General features: G+C 40.8%; 4 protein-coding genes across 7 annotated transcripts in view; 2 read left to right on the forward strand and 2 right to left on the reverse strand.

Annotated features, from left to right (window-relative positions):
* Positions 1 to 146, reverse strand: part of KIAA0753 (KIAA0753 ortholog) — a 70,889-nt gene extending 70,743 nt beyond the window's left edge. For all 3 annotated transcript variants that reach the window (XM_063111325.1, XM_063111324.1, XM_063111326.1), the window contains exon 1: positions 92 to 146. The gene's annotated coding sequence lies outside the window, so the exon portion shown is untranslated. The remainder of the gene's footprint in view (positions 1 to 91) is intronic.
* A 140-nt stretch (positions 147 to 286) lies between these two features.
* On the forward strand, positions 287 to 2,695 carry TXNDC17 (thioredoxin domain containing 17). Of its 2 annotated transcripts, XM_063112754.1 has the most exons (5): positions 287 to 371; positions 533 to 696; positions 1,240 to 1,321; positions 1,744 to 1,819; positions 2,473 to 2,695. In XM_063112754.1, exons 2-5 carry the CDS (start codon positions 552 to 554, stop codon positions 2,539 to 2,541), a joined length of 372 nt encoding a protein of 123 aa, XP_062968824.1. In that variant the 5' UTR covers positions 287 to 371; positions 533 to 551; the 3' UTR covers positions 2,542 to 2,695. The 2 variants fall into 2 exon arrangements, with proteins under 2 accessions (XP_062968824.1, XP_062968823.1); XM_063112753.1 differs by lacking the exon at positions 287 to 371 and having other exon boundaries at positions 486 to 696.
* A 1,098-nt stretch (positions 2,696 to 3,793) lies between these two features.
* Positions 3,794 to 9,258, reverse strand: MED31 (mediator complex subunit 31). Its single transcript, XM_063113003.1, has 4 exons — positions 9,173 to 9,258; positions 8,217 to 8,294; positions 7,838 to 7,934; positions 3,794 to 4,117 (listed from the first exon to the last, which is right to left on the reverse strand). Exons 1-4 carry the CDS (start codon positions 9,198 to 9,200, stop codon positions 3,925 to 3,927), a joined length of 396 nt encoding a protein of 131 aa, XP_062969073.1. The 5' UTR covers positions 9,201 to 9,258; the 3' UTR covers positions 3,794 to 3,924.
* Positions 9,259 to 9,515: 257 nt separating this feature from the next.
* Positions 9,516 to 10,079, forward strand: C10H17orf100 (chromosome 10 C17orf100 homolog). Its single transcript, XM_063109124.1, has one exon. The coding sequence runs from the start codon at positions 9,655 to 9,657 to the stop codon at positions 10,030 to 10,032; it is 378 nt and encodes a 125-aa protein (XP_062965194.1). The 5' UTR covers positions 9,516 to 9,654; the 3' UTR covers positions 10,033 to 10,079.
* Positions 10,080 to 21,328: the final 11,249 nt, after the last annotated feature.

Genomic DNA, 21,328 nt, shown 5'->3' on the forward strand with positions numbered 1-21,328 from the left:
CAAGGCCTGCCTGGTCAAGGTCTCCTCTCCCCCAGGTCCTTGACTACTAACACAGCTTCCCAGAATCCCCCCAGCTTCGGCCCGAGCCCACCTGGCCTGGGGCAAGGCGCGGCTACCGGAAGGCGGGCAGGGAGCCCCCAACTAGGCCTCGCTTCCGGGCGCTCGCCCAGTCGCCATAGCAACAGGCGCAGGGCAGCTTGGGAGTCGTGGAGACTCCCGAGCCACTTAAAGGTCCAAGAGTTGCAGGGCAGCAGGTTTTGCAGCCACTACCCGTGGGGCCGGGGCCGGGACCGAGACCATCTTAGGGCAGAAGCCTGGGCTGGGGAGTGAAGTTAGCACCAAAAGAACTGAGGAACGAGAGCAGAAAGACGGTACGGATGAGTTATGGCCTTTAGAGGCTGCCGTAGCACTGCAGAGTGGCGACGGCCTCTGTATGCGCCGCCCTGCTCTAGCCCACCCGGAAGTGGCTTCTCCCCGCCCCTCGTGTGCTCCGCCCCGCAGCGGCGGGATCCGAGAACGACTTCTTTTGCAGCCTGTTGTGTGCTGTCCTGATGGCCCCCTACGAGGAGGTGAGAGTGTCGGGCTTCGAGGAGTTCAACCGGGCTGTGGAGCAGCACAAAGCCAAGACCATTTTCGCCTACTTCACCGGTTCGAAGGATGCCGAAGGGAAAAGCTGGTGCCCCGACTGCGTGCAGGGTGAGGCTGGGACTCCGGGGCTGCTGCCCAACGGAGGAGGCGGGAGGGCCCGGGATACAGCAGAAAGCGGAGTTGAGAAGAGGAAGGAGTCTCGGTCCCAGAGATCCGCGGGGCCACCTGAGCTGTCCTCGTGTCTCCTTTTAAGCCCTTCCCCGCCCTGCCAGAAGCACTCTTCTTACCATCCGACCCAGATAATTTGGAATCTAGTTCTTTAAAATTTCTCACTTCCCCAAAATGATGTGTGTCTTGCAGAGTAGTGAGTTGTTCTTCTTTCACTAAGTCAGCAAATATTTACGCTTTTCATTGTTCTGGATGGTGTGGCGCGGGGGCAAGCAGGACTCGGACTTGGTCCTTACCCTTAAAGTGTCACTAAGACCAGAAGAGAACACCTGATTTCTGTTGACCTCAGTTAACTGCAGGACTAACTTCAGGTTAAAGTCTGAGTACCAAGACTGGGGGGAGGGCAGAGGGATGCTGTTTATCATTGCATATCTAAATGTAGAGTCGATGTGTAATTATTTTATATCAACTTTTTTTTTAAAGCCGAACCAGTTGTTCGAGAGGGGCTGAAGCACATTTGTGAAGGATGTGTGTTCATCTACTGCCAAGTAGGAGAAAAACCTTAGTAAGTGGCAGTGTATACTGTATTTCACAGAACATGCACTAGACTCTTGCAAACTTAAGCAGAAAGAGCCTCAGGGACTCACTCAGGTTCTGTGTTCTAAGGTAAAGTGAGGTAGGTCAAACATTTAAAAGATATTAAATACAAATTTAAAATGCCAATGTTCAGCCACTTGAATTACGTAAGGGTAATTCAATGAATTTGGCCAGGTGTAAGTTCAGAACTTAACTGGCTTTACATTTATTGTATATCTTAGTCACAGTTTAAATGAAAACTTTGCACAGGGTAATAGATAGTCCTCAAGGTTTTTTAAATGTTTACAACAAGAACAATGATTACTAAAAAACTAAATAATATATCAAATATTAAGCAAACTAATAAACCAAGTAAATTTTTTTCATGATCACTTTTTCTTTTTGGAATAGTTGGAAAGATCCAAATAATGACTTCAGAAAAAACTTGAAAGTAACTGCAGTCCCTACACTACTTAAATATGGAACAGTGAGTATCTTTCTTTAAATAGGGTGGGGCTATAATTCACTGTGAAAACTCTTTTTAACTTGTTCTGGATTCAAATTTGAACAGATCTTGACATTTCATGTCAAACATAACATTGCTGTTCAGAGTGCATTAAAAACAAACCACTTGGCTGTCCATCCCTGTGGCCAAACCCAATAAGCTATTAAAATGCAAATATCTAAATATTATCTCTTTTTCATGTTTTTAAGCCACTCTTAAGTTCTATAGCCAGAAAGTTGAGTCATAATTCCTTAAAACATTTGCATCCTTGGCTGTTTTCTATTTAATCCATAATTATGGTTGAAAAGAGAGGGTTCCTCCTCTAGTTCAGTCATGCCCCTGGGATTCTGAATTAAAGGGTTATGGGGAAGGAGATAGCATTGGGCTTGCTGTCTCCTGTTTTAGTGTGTGGAGCTTCTGGTATTTGGGGTTTAAGTCCCTTGAGCCAAGTATTTTAATGATTCATCTTGAGGCAAATATCTTAACTATTTCATAAAACTTGTTATAACTAGTTGATAATTTCTGAATGGCATAATTTCTCAGTTCAAAGATTCATGTCATTCAAAGTAGAACTCACTCCACTCCTAATAACATTTCATAGGAGTAGCTAAGATTTGACTGTTCTTCTCTTACAGCCTCAAAAACTGGTAGAATCTGAGTGTCTTCAGGCCAATCTCGTGGAGATGTTGTTCTCTGAAGATTAAGACTTGAGGATGGCAATTGTATCATGATTTCCTGATTTACTTTAGTATAAAAGAAACTGCAACTTGTTTTGAATTCATGTTAGGAATAAATAAATGATGTTAAAAACAACTGGTATATATCTAAGAGAGTGCATTAAAATGCTCATGAAACTTGTTTGCTTGTAATATGTGGATATCTTTAATATATGCGATATTCCTTCAGGAGTGGCAGTAATGGCTCAAAGCAATGTATTACTGGAGGTGACAGAAATATCTAAAAGACTCTAATAGTGCAGTAGATAACTTTCAAATCTCTAAAGGGATTAGGATCTCTTACCTTAAATTCTGTGAATTTGCAAAGTAAATTCATAAATTCCTAAAACCCCTTCTTTAGCTTTCGAATGCAGAACAGTCTAAACACTGAAGGTAAGCACAGTACATCTAATTCAGTCCCTGCTTAATTCAGGCAGTTTTGTTTTCCAGCTGAATGGCATTCACTGGCACAGAATGGCTACAGAGACCGTATTAACCTAGTGGTGGGAAGAACTCCAGCCTGTGAGTCAGTCACGCTGATTCTACCACTCACTAGCTATGTGACCACAGGCAAGTTACTTTACTTGTCTAAACCTCAATTTCTGCTTTTATAAACAAGGATTGTTCTGAGAATAAATGAGAATGCAAAGAAGCACTTAACTAGCACCTGGTTTATGGTACCTGCCAAATAAATGTTAACATTCCCAAATGAGCACAAGTATTTGAGGCTCCTCATCTTTGTTCTACTCTAAGGTCAAGAGTCCAATTAGTGGTTAACCACCAGTCTTCTTCCTGCCATCATTACATCAGTGACATACCAGTGATTCTTTCTTAAAGCTATCTTGTAAAGCAAGTGGTGATACAGGTATGCCCTCTCACGTAGGATTTAAGAACTTTGTGCAGTTCCTGCTCTGTGACTTAAAGAGGCCAGTGACTCCACTTCTCTCATTCTGTAGATAACAGGGGTAGAACAGCTGATCTGAGAGACAGTAAGATTCCAGGAGATGGACTTTCCCAAGGCACTGCTATATGTCAGAAACAGAGCTAGGCCTAGAGTTTAGTATATTTGGTGGCCCTCCCCTAAACCATTCCCACTGCCTCCTTAAACTGGTCTAAAGCACCTAACTTTTCCATTCTTATTCAGTTGGTTATGTTAAATGCTAATAAAAACATACAAATCCACAGGGAAACAATTCTGGTTTAAGAGAAATAATCTATTAACAATAAAAAGTTAGTTGGATAAGAAGCACACTAAACGTTCTAGATGCTACCACAATAAGGTTAGGTAGGAAAAGTCTTTTTTTTGTCTTCACTGTACAAAAGAAATACATTATATATATGTCTTAAAGAGCCTGGTCTGTATCCCGCTTTTCATTTTCCTGAAGTGTTATTTTGCTGTTGCTGCTCTGCCAGAGCTTGTTGAAGGCGCATCCGCTTCCGGGAATAGTGTTGCCAGTGTAGAATTTGCTGTTCGTCAATAAATTTCGCACACTGAGCATTCACCAGCTCCTTTCGGAAGTGTTCATATTGGAGCAGTTCTAACATGTGTAAACACTGAGGGTACCTGGGTTTAAGTTTATAAGTTAATGATCAACATAATTTAAGTCAATAATGCCAAGTTCTAGTTCAGTTACTCTCTTAAAAATGATCTTGTAGCCTACCATTTCTGTAACATTAACTTAGCACACTTTGGTAGTATAGGTTTTTTCCCCTGCTTATGCAAAAAAGCTAGTCATCAAGTCAGTATTAAGCAAAATTTTCAAAAGGAGAAAATTTAAATTCAGAAAGATTAAATAACTTGCCCAAAACCACACAACACAGTTACTGGTAAGCAGAGTTAAAATTTGGGTACAAATCATGCCATTCTATTCTAGTGGTTTCCAAGGTGAGGAACCTGAACTTTTTTTTAGTAATTATGTATTTAATTGATAGCTATTGGTTTTCTATCAATAGTGATAAAGACAACTTTTATTTAAAAGTAAATTTCAAAAAGAACTATGCACAAATATTGTACTCTAAGTTTTCCACAAGAATACAGCAATTCTGAAATGATTTTATGTATACTCTAGGACTGAGCAAATAAATAAGTATACTGTGGATAAAGAGAGCCAAATTTCTGGCTACTGGAAGGAGTGACAGATAACGGGGAAGACTAGAATGAACTCTTACTTAGTTGGAAGTAAAAACATCAGTATGTACTTATACCTTTTAATATATCTACAGACAGACATAGAAATAGACATAGATATGCATGTGTGTATGTATACACATACATACATACAAGTTCCAAGCCTTGTGTGCTGAGAGGGCCCAGAAGCAATGACACTATGGTACCAGTCAGCACACTTACTGCCCAGATCATGGTTTTCAAATAGCATTTTCCAGGGTTCCTTGGAGAAATAGCTGATTCCAGAGCTAGGACATGGAAAGTACGAGAAAAGCCTAAAACACTATGTTGTACCAGGAAAAAAAAATGTGCTAAAAATTCATGGGGATATATCAAAAGTACTCAGGAGCCAATTTGAAGGCATTCCCAATGGCCAAATCTAGAATAATTAAATGAAGAAAATACATAATTTTAATCCACAGGATAAAAATAAGAATCCAAAAGTCCACACTGATATAAATTTGTTTAATGAATAAATAAGTAGAAAACAAGGGAATGTTCTTCCTTACAATAGAATTCCAAATAATAAATGTAGAATGATGGAATTAGAAAATCACCACAGTAAAAACTGTTTCAGGCAAGTATCTTCAATAGATGCTAAAATTAGCAGCAAAAGTGTATGTAACAAGATATTTACATAGTCTCAAAGTATTTCCCCATAAGATACTTATTAAATAAACAAGGAAAAATAGCAAATTGATATGGAGAAACCTGGAAGGCACCACCTCAACAAAGTGATCAAAATTAACATCACCAGTAGTGGGACAAACAGACTTCATGTGACTCCTACTAAGATACACCATGAAGGATACATCACTTCCATGTCACGGTCATGGGGAAAAAAAAAAAAAGACCAAGGAAATCAGGTTATAGGAAACTAATAAAACATGACAACAAAATGCAGCATATAAGCCTAGACTGGATACCGTACTACATCCAGGACGCCAGCGGGACAATGGGCAAAATTTAAATGAGGTCCGTAGATTAGATAATAATACTAATGTTCAGATTTTGATTACTGGACTGTGGTTATATAAAATGTTATCATTTAGAATATCTACATGAAGAATATACAGGAATTCTTTTTACTATTCTTCCAGCTACTTTGTAAGTGAAATTACGTCAAACTGAAAAGACATAAAATTTAAATGAGACAACTAAAATACATTACATCATTATATGCAGTAAACACAGCCAAAATTGTACAGTGCTATGCAAATAACGAAAGTTTCGGAAACAGTACACTAAAGCAGTGTTTCTTAAATTTTAATGTGCATACGAATCACTTCTTAAAATGCAGATTCTGATTCATTAGGTGTGGTACGAGGCCTGAGTTCTGCATTTCTAACAAACTCCCAAATGATACCGATGCTACTGGTCTCAAGACCACATTGAATAGCAAGGTTCGATACCATGCTGTCCTCGATATTACAGGTTTGCTATCTACATTCCAAAAATACATAAGTGCCTGCAACTGTTGGTAGTTTAGCCTAGAATGCTCTATTCACACCTACCCTGGCTAATTCTTTTTCAAGACAGCATCAGTAATTTAAAAGACCTGGTTCTGAGTACTAGGTTGGGTAGCCTTGAACAAGGTCAACCTCTCTAAGCTTCAGTTTCTTCATTCATAAAATAAATTAATATGACAATCAAGAGAATGGTCTCAAGTAGCATTCAGTCAATAACTGGAATTTAGGTACACAGTGATCATTTATCATATTGAACTTGTAGAAGACAATGCTCAGAATACATAAGATGACAGAATAAGGAATTATAAATATTCTCTGATGGTCTACGATATTCTCTGATAAGCTACAATTCAATAAGATGAAACAGAAGGTAAAAGGAATGATCTACATTTAGATTTTTTAAAAATAAGATACAATATGAATGATTAACTCAACAGCACTGAGAAAATAAGAACTGAAGGATTTTAATTGAATTAAAGCTCCCAGCAAGTCAACAATGTGATCCCCTTCTCTCCCCACCAAAAAGTAATGTCAACTTAAGTTGAATTAATAAAGGTGTAATGAAGAAGTGTAATGAAGTCCACATGAAGAAAAGAAATGCCATTTGGGTAACACTTTTTTTTGGCTGCTGTCTGGGACGGGGATCTAAACCTGTGACCTTGGTGTTAAAAGGCTCCGCTCAAACCAACTGAGCTAACCAGCCAGCCTAAGAAATGCCATTTGGTTCAACATACTCTGACCACATCTGCGGGCCTGTGTTTAGTTTATTGACTACACTGGATATGGTACAACTGCCAAATATACAAAGGAGGGCACCTGAACTCAAGAAGTCTGGAAGGCACGGCACCTAAGAAATGGCTCAAAGTAGTTGAGGAAAACAGATGTAAGAGAAACATATGGATGCACCTACTGGCTATCCCTGAAGTAGGCCAAGTGGTAGAAAGTGTCTAGAAGAGGCTTTCAGTCCCAGACAGCTGTTGACCTGGGAGAATGAAGACCTGGAGTTACCAGATCTTCTAGATATTAAAGAGTAGCTAGAAATCTGGATTGTTATATAAAACTTTCCAGTCTTTAAATGTTGGCAACTATTTAAATAAAAACTAAAACCTTGTGCAGACTGAATGAAAACACCCAACAAAGGTTCATTTGCAACCTCTCTTGAATTTAAATATCTGAAGGGCTGTTGTCCTAAAGAGAGCATGGACTGGTTCTGGGTTAATCCAGGGAATATAAGGAAGAACTTTCTAACATCTGACTAACAATTGAATCAGCTGACCATGACAGAGTAACATGGAATGGAAAGCCAATGACAGCTCTAAGCAAGAAAGTGACATGTTCTGATTTACATTTTTAAGAGATCAAATTGGGGGTCTGTGTAGAAAGTTATTTTGCTGTTTGGTTGGGGGGGCGGGGGGGCATGTGCAGGGGGAGAAAGGTAAGAGTGGAAGCAGAGATAACCAGTGAGTAGATTACTGTAGTACTCCAAGTTAGAGATGAAAGTGTGTTGTATTAAGGTAGTGAGAACTAAAAGAATGGGAGAGTTTCAGAATATATTTTTTCCAAAGTGAAACTAAGAATCTGTTAAATATCAGTGTTTTGGATTAAAATAAAGTATACACATAATTAGGATTATAAAAATTAAACTTACTTTAGATACTTGGCATACTCTGGTTCTTTCCAGTAAAGCAAGTACTTAAGATAATTAACAAAAGCTTTGTCTTTGAAGTAACCTCTTTGGGCAAGAACTGAAAGGCATAAAAAAAAAAAAAATCTGTAGGTCAAACCAATCTATGGACTATTGATTTCTGACCTCTAATATAAACAATTTATTTACATAACATCCCCACCACCAACACAAACTCAATTTAAAACACAAGTCCCAGTTTGCTCAATTATACTTATATACCAGCATAAATGCGATTCCATTCAATTGAGAATGTACAAAAGCAGATACCATTGCGAATTGCAACTCTCCTGTCAGAAATCATTAACAGCTATTCAATTTAATAAGGTGCTCAACAACTTACAATTAAGGTAATTTGGATTGGCTAAACACTGCACAAATTCCAACTCCAGCTGAAACCGAACTCGATTTCCAGCATCATCTAGGAGAGAAGACAGCAAAAATCATCCAAAATAAAGCTCGCTGTATATAATACTGATTGTAAAAAGGCAACAGCAGTAATGTAACCTGACTAATGCTGAGATATACTTCTGTATAAAGAAAGGCATGTGATGGTCTTTCTAAACTGAGCGTGGGAGGAGACAAACTTTCCCTAGAATCCTAAGAAAAGCAGAGTCCTGATCAAAAGGAATAAGTAAGGAGCTTCTCTAAAGCTAAAGAGAAATCACCAAAGAAAACAAACACAAACGGGCCAGGATACCTACCATTTGTGGACCACAATGTAGGGATTTGAACAGTGACCACTGGGTAGGTTGTAATAACTGCGGCTTCCCCTATTTTAATAATACATTATAATAATTGTTAACGTGATTAAATTAGGCAAAAGCTAGTTGCTAATCAGGGAAAAGTTCAGAAAGCAAGCTGAAAACAGATTACGGAGAGCGTGAGAGATCACGGAGTGTCTACACATGTGAGAAGCACCAGTGGCAGAATGATACACAAGTCTGTCAAGGACATCAAACTTAGGCGAGCTCCTGGGAGAAGGAGAAAACCAATCAAGGAGGAGACGGTTTAAGATCCAAGTCTTCTCCCTTAGTCTCACCCACGCCAGGGAGCCCCTGGGATCGGTGTTTGAAGGGCACGAGAGGAGAAAAGATGTGCGAACCAACCAACCAAATTCTGAAAAAAATACAAAACTACCTTCGTCTCCCCAGAAGCTACAAGAGCTCCCTCCTCTCCCGGCCCGAACTCTTATCCTGCCGAGAGTTAGGCCTGAAAAGAAGTTCCGGGGAAGCGGAAGAAGGGGTCTGGGCCGAGGACAAACGTATCTGCAAAGACTGGAGACTCAGAGCTACTTACCTGTCTCCATAGCGACGGCAGCGGCCATAACCAGCGAAGACACCACAGAACCAGAAGCCCTACAGAGGTTCCGGAAGCCGCGGCTCCCCCTTCCGGCCCCGACGCAGTGTGGGATACGAGGGCGGGCCCAACCTCGCTCCTAGGCGGGCGGCTCCGCCCATCTCTGGCCTGCCCCGGCCTGCTCCGCTCCACCCGCGCAGACTCCCAAACGGCGAGAGGGCGGTGCCGGAGCCGAGGGTGCGCCTACTGGGCAGGGGCCCAGGCTTTTGAAGGGACATTTCATTTCAGCCCCCACAGGACCATAGTGCGGCCACGTCATCGTGTCGTGGTACTCGCCTGTGACAGCATCCTAGTTTTCCCGCCCTTGTGCCCGTGGTGACGTCATTTCTTACCCTGTGACGTAACCCCGAGGCGTCACACTGAGGGTGACCGTTGGGTTGTGAGGCTTCCCGAGACCTCATTGACCCTTTTACAGCCGCAGGATGGCCTCACCCCTTGGGGGAAAGCCCTCTTCGCCCCAGGTGAAAACCACCCACTATAAGGAGACTTCCACGGTCCGCGTGGAGTCCTCGTCCCACCACATAGAGACATCCTCTCGGCAGGTGCGAACGTCTTCCCGGCAGGTGGAGACCTCCCAGCGCCTCGGCAAGGGGCCCTCCCTTTCCCCCTCTGGGAAGCGGCTCCCCCACGTCCTCGAGGTGTCCTCCCAGCACGTGGAAACCTCCTCGCAGCGCACGGAAACGTCCTCCCGCCACCTCCGGGCCTCGTCCCTGCAGATGGAGACGTCTCTGCACCGCGTGGAGAGCCCGGCCCGGCGGGACAAGCTGGCAGCTCGCCAGAACGTGAAAATGGCCCGCTGAAATGCTTTACGAAGGCTGCGCGAAAGGGCCATGGCCTTCAGCCAAGATGGAGCTGCCCCCAGTTGCCAGCGAGCCAGCTGCCAGGCCGGCTAGTCACCTTTGATTTCATGGAAGCAGCCCAGAAATCAATGTGAGAAATAGCCAAGCTGCGGTTTCTGGACTCAGCCAACATTTATTGACCATGCTGCACCCTGGACCATCCTGTTTTTGACCCAGTGAACTATTTTAACTTGAAGCAGGCACAGAAGGTTTTCAGGCCCGTGGGACAGTATAAATTGGGCTGATGGACAGTGACGCTGTTTGAGCCTCTGAGTCAGGTGAGTTTTGGATCCATAGCCCCTGAAAGATTTTCACCACTTGAAAAAGGAACAGAGACCGAACTGAAATCATGACCCATGGAATGATTATATGCTTGCCAAAAACCTGAAGGGCATGAAATAGACTTTCATAAATTATTAATTGGCATTTATGTTGCAAAATAATCAGTTATTTTCTTTATGCTAAGCCTTTGTACGTGGTACCCCCACCCACCCACTTTTTAACGTAGGTCAGATGTAATTAAAAATGAAGGCAAACCCGCCAACAACCAAAAATAATCTTAGAAGAGAAAGTAAGAGGAGGTCATTGAAACCTAACCTGAGGTTTGAGGAAGGTAGAGGAGGAGATTATTGAGTACCTACTCTGTGGAAAGCACTATTCTGAGCACTTAGGCTATAGCAGTGAAAAAGGCAGACAAATTCCCTCTGGTGAAGAGGCATACAACACATGACAAAACAAGACAATTTTCTATTGTGATTAGCAATATGAAGGAAATAAATGGGTAACGTGATAGAGAATGGAGCTAAGAAGATTCTTTAGATAAGGTGGTTAGAGAAGACCTTCCTGATTTGGTAACATTTGATCTGAGATATCTGTGGGTGAGCAGTGAGCCATGCAAAGATCTGGGGAGAGTGCATTCCAGGCAGAAGGAACAGCAAGTACAAAGGGCGGATGGGGAAAAGCTTTGAATGATCAAGGAACAGAAAGACCAGTGTGGCTGGAACTTAGTAAGTGAGGGAGAGTGTGGAATGGAAGAGAGGAGGTTAAAAGTAGACAAGGGCCAGTTAATAGAGGGTTTTGTAAACCACAGTAAGGAGCTTGGATTTTATTCTAAAGTCAATTGGAAAACAATGGAGCGTTTTCAGCATGGGAGTGATACGATGCAAGTTACATTTTAAAAATATCCTTCTAGCTTCTGTGTGTAGGATGTAGGATAGTGGTTCTCAACTGGTGGTGATTTTGTCCCGCAGGGGATATTTAGCAATGTTTAGAGACATTTTTGTTTGGCTCAGGATGGGGTGAGGGGACATAAAGGGTACTACTGACCTCTAGCGGGTAGAGGCCAGGGATGCCACTAAATAAACAGGTCAGCACCCCACACCTCCGCCAATAACAAAGAATCTCTCAGCCCAAAATGTCAATGGTGTCAAGGTTGAGAAACACTGAACATTCTAGCAGCTTGGAAAGCTAGAGCATGGTCCACTGGGGAAGCACCCCACTTCTGCATAGCAGAATTATGGTAAGGCCTAAGAAATGCTAATAGAAGAGGGTTAGGGGTAGTGACCTCTGGCAAATAGTAGGGCAGGAACTCTCGGAGGAAAGGGATATGTTGCTCTTTGAGGAGCTGTCCATCCCTGCGTTCAATAAGGGTCCCATCTAGCAGGCTGTCAATGGCCCTGATTACGTGGGACCTCATTGTGAATTACAGTAAAGTCATGTGTCTCTTAACAATGGGGATATGTTCTAAAAAATACGTCATTAGGTGATTTTGTCATTGTTCGAACATCATAGGGTGTACTTACAAAACATAGATAGAATAGCCTATGATTTATAGGCTATAAACCTGTACAACATGTAACTGTACTAAATACTGTAGGCAATTGTAACACAATGGTATTTGTGTCTCTAAACATATCTAAACATAGAAAAGGTACAGTAAAAATACGGTATTATAATCTTACGGGACCATAATCATATATGCAGTCCGTCGTTGACCGAAACATCATTATGCAGTGTATGACTATACTTGCCATTTCCAGGCACAGTGCTAAGTCATTGTCCAGGTTACTTCATTTAATTACAGGGGAGTGCACTGTCCTGTCCCCTAGAATACAGGCTCATGCCAGGAGAAATGTTATAAAACCCCAGAGGCTACCCTAATGCTTCTGCCTCATAAAACTTCTGCTATAAACTAATAATTAGCCTTTGGCATTTTTGTTTTTGTGAGCTTACTAATTCTTTTTAACATGACAGACTGTGTGCATTATATATAAACACTCAATCAACATTTTTTAAATGAACAAAGTAGTTTCTCTTGAATAATGTTCCTTATTGTTTTTATTACAGAAGTGGTATGTGCTTAATGTAACACGAAATAATTTAAAGGTATGTAAAGAAAAATTTAGTAATTTATCATTGTTTCTTTCCATTCTCATCCTCTAGAAATAACTAATGTCAACAACTTGGTGTGCATATCCTTCCAGACCTTTCTCCATTAACTAACTGCTTCTTATCCCCCTTCTTAGTAGTACCTGGAACACTATTTTGAATGTTACTCTGAAAAGCAAGACAGCTGGTTTCTTGATGATGGACTGTCTAGGAGGGATACAGGATCTGGTATCTTCTTTCTTTTTGTTATCCTTTTTTCATAAGAGGAGTTTTACGTAAGTTTTTTTCTTCCAATTTCATTTATTCATGTTTTAAAGCTGAAATTCAAAGAGATACAGAGCAAGAAAGTGTCAAAAAAGGCAACAGACATGAAGAAAAAGGACGTGACAAAATATTTGCCTTACATACTGTTTTACATTCCATATTCCACAGCTTAAAAATGATGCTGTATGTTAAAGAAGCCTGTTTGTCATAATTATGCCTGCTGCGTATTAAGTATGTCACATGATTTCCTCATTATGCCCATATCGTGTTACTCATACTGTGTGTCATGCTGCTCACGTTGTCCTCTCTTGGAAGCTTGAAAGGAACACGGTACTGTTGTACCTGTGACGTGTTATGTAATGAAGGGCACAATGTATGTTCAGTAATGAGCAAAGAGCAAGGCTTTCCTTCCTTTCTCAGCCAAGAAAGCCCTTAGTGGCTCAATCTAACAATCCTTTGGATTTGCTGTGCCAGGTAATAGTTGTGACATGCCTTCAGTTACCAGGTTAGTTTGAAAAACTAAATCAGTACAAATCCTTCTGAGGAAGAGGTCAGCACTTCTCATTCTCCTCATAATCCTCTTGTTTGTGTATAAGCTGAGGGCAGTCTACAAGATTCATCACGTATATTTACTTTCGGTTTAGTTGAAAATACTTGAAAGGAAAAAATGCCATTGGTAGAATACTCTTACTCCCGACCACACAAGCCATAAGAAGAAAGAAGAGCCCAAACAGTGAGGTATTTGGTTCAAGTCCTCATCTAGACTTTCTAGAATTACTGTTCCTCCATTCTTTCTGTTACTCCCATCCCAGTATAGGTAGTACAAGTATCCAAGCCCTGGACACTTGACCTATCCTCTATTGGATTGAATAACCTTTATCCCTGCTTCTCCTACTAACAGCCTAAGCCCTGTGCATCTTAAATATCACTGTAAATTATCTCTGGTTAGAACTACATGGCTGCAGATAATAGAAAACCTGCTCCAAAGTGGCTGAAACAGGTAGGAGTCTGCTTTGTCTCATATAACAAGAAGTCTGAGGGTCTGTCACCACAACAGTGCTATCAGAGGTCCAGCTTATTTCTGTTTTTCTGCTTTACAATCTTTAGTGCATTGGCTTTGCCTTCTTGCATACTACCTCATGGTTACATGATAGTCATGCATCGTTTAATGACAGGGAGATGTTCTGAGAAATGCATCATTAGGTGATTTTGTCATTCTGCAAATATCATAGCATTTACTTGCAAAGACCTAGATGACATAGCCTACTTCACAGTCACTTGATGTGGCCTCTTAACTGACAACATTAGCTGTGGATTTTGTATGCTTGGGGACCATGATAAACAAAACAACACGAGATTAAATCAAGCCCAAGAGGAAATGATGCTGTCAAGAGACTCTGTAAACACAAAGTGTCTGAGGCTGCTGCTGGCAGAACATGGCATACTGGTTCACAGTAAGCTTTTTTTATATATGTAAGAAGGAGTACACCCTAAATAACAGTAAAAAGTATAGTATAGTAAAATACATAAACCCGTAATATGGTTATTATCATTATCAAGTATTATGTACTGAGATAACATAGGTGCTATGCTTTTACACAACTGGCAGTGCAAAGTTTGTTTGCCCCGGCATCACCACAAACATGTGAGTAATGCATTGCACTAGGACGTTAGGATGGCTACGAAGTCACTAGGTGAAAGGAATTTTTCAGCTCCATTATAATCTATGGGACCACCATCATATATGCGGTCTGTCTTTGAACAAAACATCATTATGTGGTGCATAACTGTACTTTAGTACTTCCGGTCCTCACACCTGCATTCCAGACTTACACAAGTGACAAGGGAAGGAGTGGAGCGTTTTTTTCCTCAGCAGGGTTTTGCCTTGTTAGTTGGGAAGGGAAACCCTTTCCTAAGGGCTTCTGTCTGCATTTCACTGGCCAAAACTGAATCATAATAGTTACCCTTACCTGCTAGGGAGGTTGGGAAATCAATTTTTAGCTTTCTGGCCTCTACAGTAGAAGAAAGGAAGAAGGTGGTTAGGCGTTGGTTTTGAGTGAGCCAACCTATAGTATTTTCCACACCTTCCTTCCAAGTATGACACTTCTTTCAGGTGATCTTCAGTAGTTCTTTCAGGCCTCAAAGCTAGAACCTCATTCTTCTTTGTTCATCTTTAGTGCATTATTGGTCAGAGGACTTAGAGTCAGTTCCTGAAGGCCGAGTCAGGAAGCACTGTTTATAGCCTTTTTCTCATATCAGTGCTGTGGAGCAGAACATCCAAAATATTTTTGCTGTGTAAATAATTCTCCTTTTTTTTCCCCCTCAGAACTTTAAAGGTGTTGCTTCACTGTCTTCTGACTTGCATTATTTCCAACAGCAGAAATTTGCTCTTTCCTTGTCTTTGCTCTGTACAAAGGCTTTTCTACAGCTTAAAAAGATTTTCTCTTTATCACTGGTTTTAAACAATTTATGATGCCTTGTGTAGTTTCCTTCATGTTTCCTGTGTTTGGGGTTTATAGTACTTTTTGGATCATTGGTTTTATAGTTTTAAAAAACTTTGGAAATTTGGGGGCTATTATTTCTACAAACATTTTTTCCATCTCACCCTCCCTATGGACATCAATTATAGGTATATTAGGCCACTTGAAATGGTCCCACATCTCAGTGATGCTCTGTTCATTTTTTTTTAGTCTTTTTCTCTGTGTTTCACTGGATAGTTTTACTGCTATGTCTAAGTTCACTAATCTTTTTTCTGCAATGTCTAATATAAATACCATCCAGTGTGTTTTTCATCTTACTCATTATTTTCATCTCTAGCAGTTCAATTTGAGTTTTTAAAATACCTTCCATATATAAGTAAATTCTATATATTCCTTTTTATATCTACCTGGCATGTTCAACCTTTCCTCTAGTTTTTTGAACATGGGCAATATAGTTTTAATAAGTGTTTTAATGTCCTTATCTACTAATTCTATCATCTGTGTTATTTCTGGGACAATTTCCGATGATTGATTTTTCTCATCATTATGTGTTGTATTTTTGTGCTTTTTCCTGTCTGGTTATTTTTATTAGGATGCCAGGCATTGTGAATTTTACTTTATCAAGTGTTGGCATATTTTTGTATTCTTATGAATATTCTTGAGCTTAGTTCTAGTAACCTTTAAGTTACCTCTAGTAACCTGTAAGTTACTTGGAAAAAGTTTGATCTTCTTTGGGTCTTGATTTTAAGCTTTATTTGGTGGGTCCAGAGAAGTGTTAAATGAAGGAGCTGATTTTTTCCCACTGCTGAGGCAAAAACTCTCTGAATACTCTATCTGATACCCCTGAATTATGAGGCTTCTCACTCTGGCTGGTGGGAACAAGCCCTGTTCTCAGTGCTGTGTAAACTTTGGGGATTGTTCCTTCCCCTTCAGGTGGCACTTTTCCTGCACTTGAATAGTCTCCTCCCACACATGCAATGATAAGGACTTAACTAAGTACTTGATGGGGACCTGTGCTTCTAGAGTTCTTCCTGTGCATCTCTCTTATTTTCAGTATGCTGCCCATGAATTCTGGCTGTGTTGGCCTCACTGTATTCCCAGCTCTATCTTCTCAACTCAGGAAGACAAAAGGACTCTGCCAAGCTTCCTCCTCCCTGCACTGCAGCCTGAAAGCTTTCTCAAGCAGTAAGTGGGGACAGTTGTAGGGCTCACTCTTGTTTGTTTCTTCAGTTACTTCAGGCAAGAGGATAAATCCAGCCCCTGTTACTCCACTCTAGCTGGAAGCCTTCTCCTTATTTAATACAAATTTTGTTGAAGATTAACTTTACAATTTAGTTTCAGTCAACAGAATATTCAGATGGGACTGTGGCTGAATTTTTGGAGTATTTATTATAGCCCAAAGATAGTTCATATTACTGTCTCCCAGAGATGGATACACTGACTGTTGAGACTTTACGCCTCTCTTTTTTTGAGGAGAGGGTAATAGCATCTTTATTTCTATGAAGAAGAGTTGCATTGTATTTGAAAGAAGAAAAAACAAACATTTTTTTTGTATAGAAGTTCAAGTATAAGTGCTTATTAGCCAGTAGGATTGACTGTTGCTCCAAACCTTCCTTCTACTCTCAGCTTCATGGCTAAGCATCTCCACAAACCATATTTCTGCTTTGCTGCCTGGCTCCATGATGAGCTCTGCCAACAGGGGGCACTAGACCGAGGCTTTATGTCTGGAGGAGGGGGACACTGCTGCTTCCTGTCTGCTTTCTCTAGTCTTCCTGCCTCCTGTGGTTCTTGTGAGCACACCCACACCAGCAACTCTTCACCCTGGCAGCAGCAGTGCTGTCTCCTGGTGGCCACTGAATCCTCTTTGCAACTTTCTAATGTTTCAAGAACCACTTATATTGCATCCCACTTCCACCAGTACCAGCTAGCTGACACCCCTTTTCAGAAATCTGAGTTTCAGCTCTGTGGGGTTCTTCCTCTAGGTTTCTAAGTTTTAGTAATTCTTTTTGTAATTCTGATCTCTCTCCTTTCCTGTCTACTAGTGAAATAGAGCATCTTTTCATATGCTTATTACCCATACAGGTTTCCTTTTCAGTGAATTGCTTGTTCATATCCTTTGTTCATTTTTCTTCTTTCTTGCCTTTTTTTATTGATTTTTGTGAGCTCTTTAAATATTCTGAATACAAATTCTTACTTATTTGCATTGTAAGCATATTCCCAAAGTTTGTGCTTTGCCTCCCTCTTTTCATTTTCATTTTTTTTTTAAGTTTTAAAAGACAGTTCCTACCTCCCACTATGTGCCTTTATCTTACTTGGTTTCCTTCTCTGGTTTCATTTCATAATGGCAGCAATGTGTTTCTGTCTTAATAAATTGACCCGCCAGGAGTGCTATTCCAATGATTTTTAAACTTCCAGTCAAAATTATTAAAGGCAGTGAAATCAATTTAGTGGGTCACAATCAGCATTTTAAAAAATGAAATAGAATAGAACAAAAATATCAGGGTGCATCACACTGTTTGAAAAAAGAAAAGAGGGAGGGAGGGATGGAAGGTATGGAAGAAGGAAGAGACCAAAAAAAAAAAAAGATTCAGACAATTTAGTATGATCTAGTGTCAAATTTTTTATCACAATGTTGTGGCAGGGGAATAGACTTCTACCAAGCCAATTCAATGAATACGTATTGGTAAGGACATTTTACAGGAAAAGAGAATGGTTAGGTAATCATTGTTAGACTGGATACAAGAAACAAAATTCTGGTTAAGAATTATTAGATTTATTAGAGAAACGGTTAAAGGCCATTGCATCCCTCTCAAGGCTGACATTAGCTGAGTGCATAGTGATGGATTTTGGACGTGACGGACACCATTGTGCACACAATAAGCACAAAATAGCCACCAGCCTCGTCTTCCACTCCAGCACCGAGCCCCTCCCCCCTTCCCTTTACGGGAAGCCTCCTGACTTAAACAGAAACCCCTTTTGCTTCCACAAGGACACAGTTCTCCACCCCGATCTACATTAGCATAATGCCCCTCCTTAATTGTATCAGTCTATATAAGCCCTCTCACCGCCCACATCTAGTGCTGCCTTCCATTTTGAAGGCAGCCCTGGGCTGCCCACCACTTTGGGCACAGCCTGGCAGATTCTTTTCCTGTAATAAAGCTTGAATGGTACCTGGCATCTCGGCTCGCTTTGTTTCAGATAGGTTAACTGGTTTCTCAGAAGAGGTCTTAATCCCATTAAAATGCATCAGAAAATTGCTTAAGCACTTTAGCAGAAATTGATTCCCGAGAAGAGGTTTTGTGGCTTATGTCCCCAGAACATCTCTGGCCCAGCCCAGGTATGAGACAGTCTTTTCTTTTACAGTGTAAAGGTACAGTTCATGAAAAATTGTGTTTCAGTATGTGTGTACTATGTCTTAAAGTAAACTGTACTTTTCACTGTGCGTCACTGTCAAAAAGTTTTGAAAAACATTGTGCTGTTCTCGAGAGCTGACATCTAATCAAGGCCTCAGTAATTCCAGGGGTCCTTAAACCTGTCCTTGTCTGTAGGAAACCTCTCTATCTTTGCAGGCAGCTAGGAGAGGTTCTCCTGGATATCTTCACAAACTTACCTGCATTTCTGTTAGACTCAGAAGTCTGTCCATCCCAGGTCTACTTTTTACCTCATAAGATTGTATTTGCAAAAGGGGCCCCAATGCTAAAATAAAATCTTTGAAAAGTATCAAGTTAGTCTAATCCTTTTGTTTTCCTGTGAGGAGACAGACTCAGAGAGAAAGCACTCTCCCACACAGCATTTGGCCCACCTGCAATTGTACTACCCCCCAGCAGTCTACCAGAATAGCAAACATTTCACCAGTGGAAACTCATGTATTTAGTGTACCTTTAAGAAGACTAGGAGAGAGGGGTTAAGTAATTAAATTGCTCCTTAATATGTATTCATTGATTAGATTCCTTTACCAGATCCAAGGCCACTTCACCCATTAAGTCACTACAACTTTTCAAAGACCTACAAAAATAGTTGAGACCTGAAAATTTTATTGACTTTGAAATATATAAAGAAAAGAACAAAATAGAAGTTGGTAAGTCCCAATGTGGATAAAATCTAATATGCATTATATGATATGGATCAGGGCCTCCAAAAATAAGATCGTGTAGAACCTAGGAAGGTCTTTAAATGGCTCTTCCAAGGTGTCTATACACAGACATCTGGGCTCTGATGAGATTATAGAGTGGGACCTCTCTCCAAAAGTGATAAAACTGATAGACTTAGCACATCATATGGCCAGAGCTGGCCTAAGACAACACATTTCTTCCCATTGACTGAGAAATTGGGGCAAATGTGATTACTGGGGGCCTTGGATAAGTGAGTTCATCTCACTGGGCCTCACTTCCCCTACTGTGAAATGAGATGTTTTAGACACATCCCTAGATCTGTGATTCACAAAGTGAGGAATGCAGATTACTGCTGGTGTGCAAGGTGATTTTAGGAGGTATAGAAGCACATTTTAAATTTTGGTAGTTAAATATTTATTTTAGTGTGCACTGGGAAAAAAATACAACTAGACCTCAAACTTGTAATTTCATCAGTATTTTACTTAGGCTACAGTCGGTATCTAAAAATGTTTAAGTGAATTCATTTAAAGATAATCAAATTCCGTAAACAATTGGCCTGGGATGTGATTAAAGGTTCAAAAGTGGTATGGTCCATACTGACTGAAGTTTGGGAAACTAATATGCTATAGTAGTCCCTCCTTGTCTGCAGTGTGATAGTTTCCAAGACTACCAGTGGATGCCTGAAACCACAGATGATACCAAACCCTATGGATACTATGTTTTTTCTTATATATGCATACCTGTGATAAAGTTTAATTTATAAATTAGGCACAGTAAGAGATTAACGATGACTAATATTAAAATAGAACAATTATAACAATATCCCAGCATCACTAGTCTTTCACATTGGGGGCATTATTAAGTAAAATCAGGGTTACTTGAACAAAAGTGCTGTGATACCGAGACAGTCAATCTGATAACCCAGATGGCTACTAAGTGACTAATGGGCAGGTAGTATATACAGCGTGGATATGCTGGATCAGGGATGATCCACGTCCCAGGTGGGATGGAGCAGGATGGTACAAGATTTCATCAGGCTGCTCAGAACAACCCACAATTTAAAACTTATGAATTGTTTTATTTCTGAAATTTTCCATCTAATATTTTTGGTCTGTAATTGACCACAGGTAATGGAAACCACAGAAAGTGAAACTGCGGATGGTGGGCAGGGGGTGGGGTGAGGGAATGGAAACTATAATTTAGTACACTAAATGTTTTCAAATTCCAGAAAACCTGGGAGTGTGATATCAATTTAGTGGATTGCAATCAGCATTTTTCTTATTAATAAAATATAGAAAACATCATAGTGCTCACACATAGTAAAGGTAAGAATTGTTTGGTGAAACATTTGTGTACAGAGTCACAGTGTAAAATATATTTATTATTGGGAGTCACTGTCAAAAAAATTGGCGAAAAGTTCCTCTGATGCCTCTTCCCACTAGTGTTCCCTCCGGGTCCATGGCCTTCTTTAAGATTGTGCCATAGCAGACAGTGGACAGTAGAGGTCAGATAATCCCCACACAGTGGCAAAGGCTGAAGGAGGAGCAGAAAACCTGGGAGAGTGCCAAGCAGGACAGAGGCTTCAGGCCAGGCCTGAGGTGGCAGTTGTTAACAAACGATCCAGCCTATTTGCCTCCAGGGGGCGACAGCTTCCAAGAGCAACAGCACAAGCACCCTGGCCCTCCCAGGCATGGGTCACTCTCTGGGTGGCACTGCTGCAGCCACTTTCCAGTCTCCACTTGCCAGGTTGATTCTGTCTCTGGATTCTTCTAAACCCCCTGGGAATGCTTCAGGTGTCTAGCTTCTCAAATCAAGGTCTTGTTATTCAGGATTGGGCCATGTTTATCTTGGAAAATCAAAGCATCTTCATGTGACACGGCCACATTGGTTCAGGGAAGATTCTCCTATCCCCCAGTTCTGAAGGGATGTGGAGCTTTGATATCTAAGAGCAGTGAACATGCACTGAGCTCTTACTCTCCCCCAGACACTGTTCAAAGCACTCTATATACAGTA

This window comes from Cynocephalus volans, chromosome 10 (assembly GCF_027409185.1).
Source record: "Cynocephalus volans isolate mCynVol1 chromosome 10, mCynVol1.pri, whole genome shotgun sequence".
NCBI lineage: Eukaryota > Metazoa > Chordata > Mammalia > Dermoptera > Cynocephalidae > Cynocephalus > Cynocephalus volans.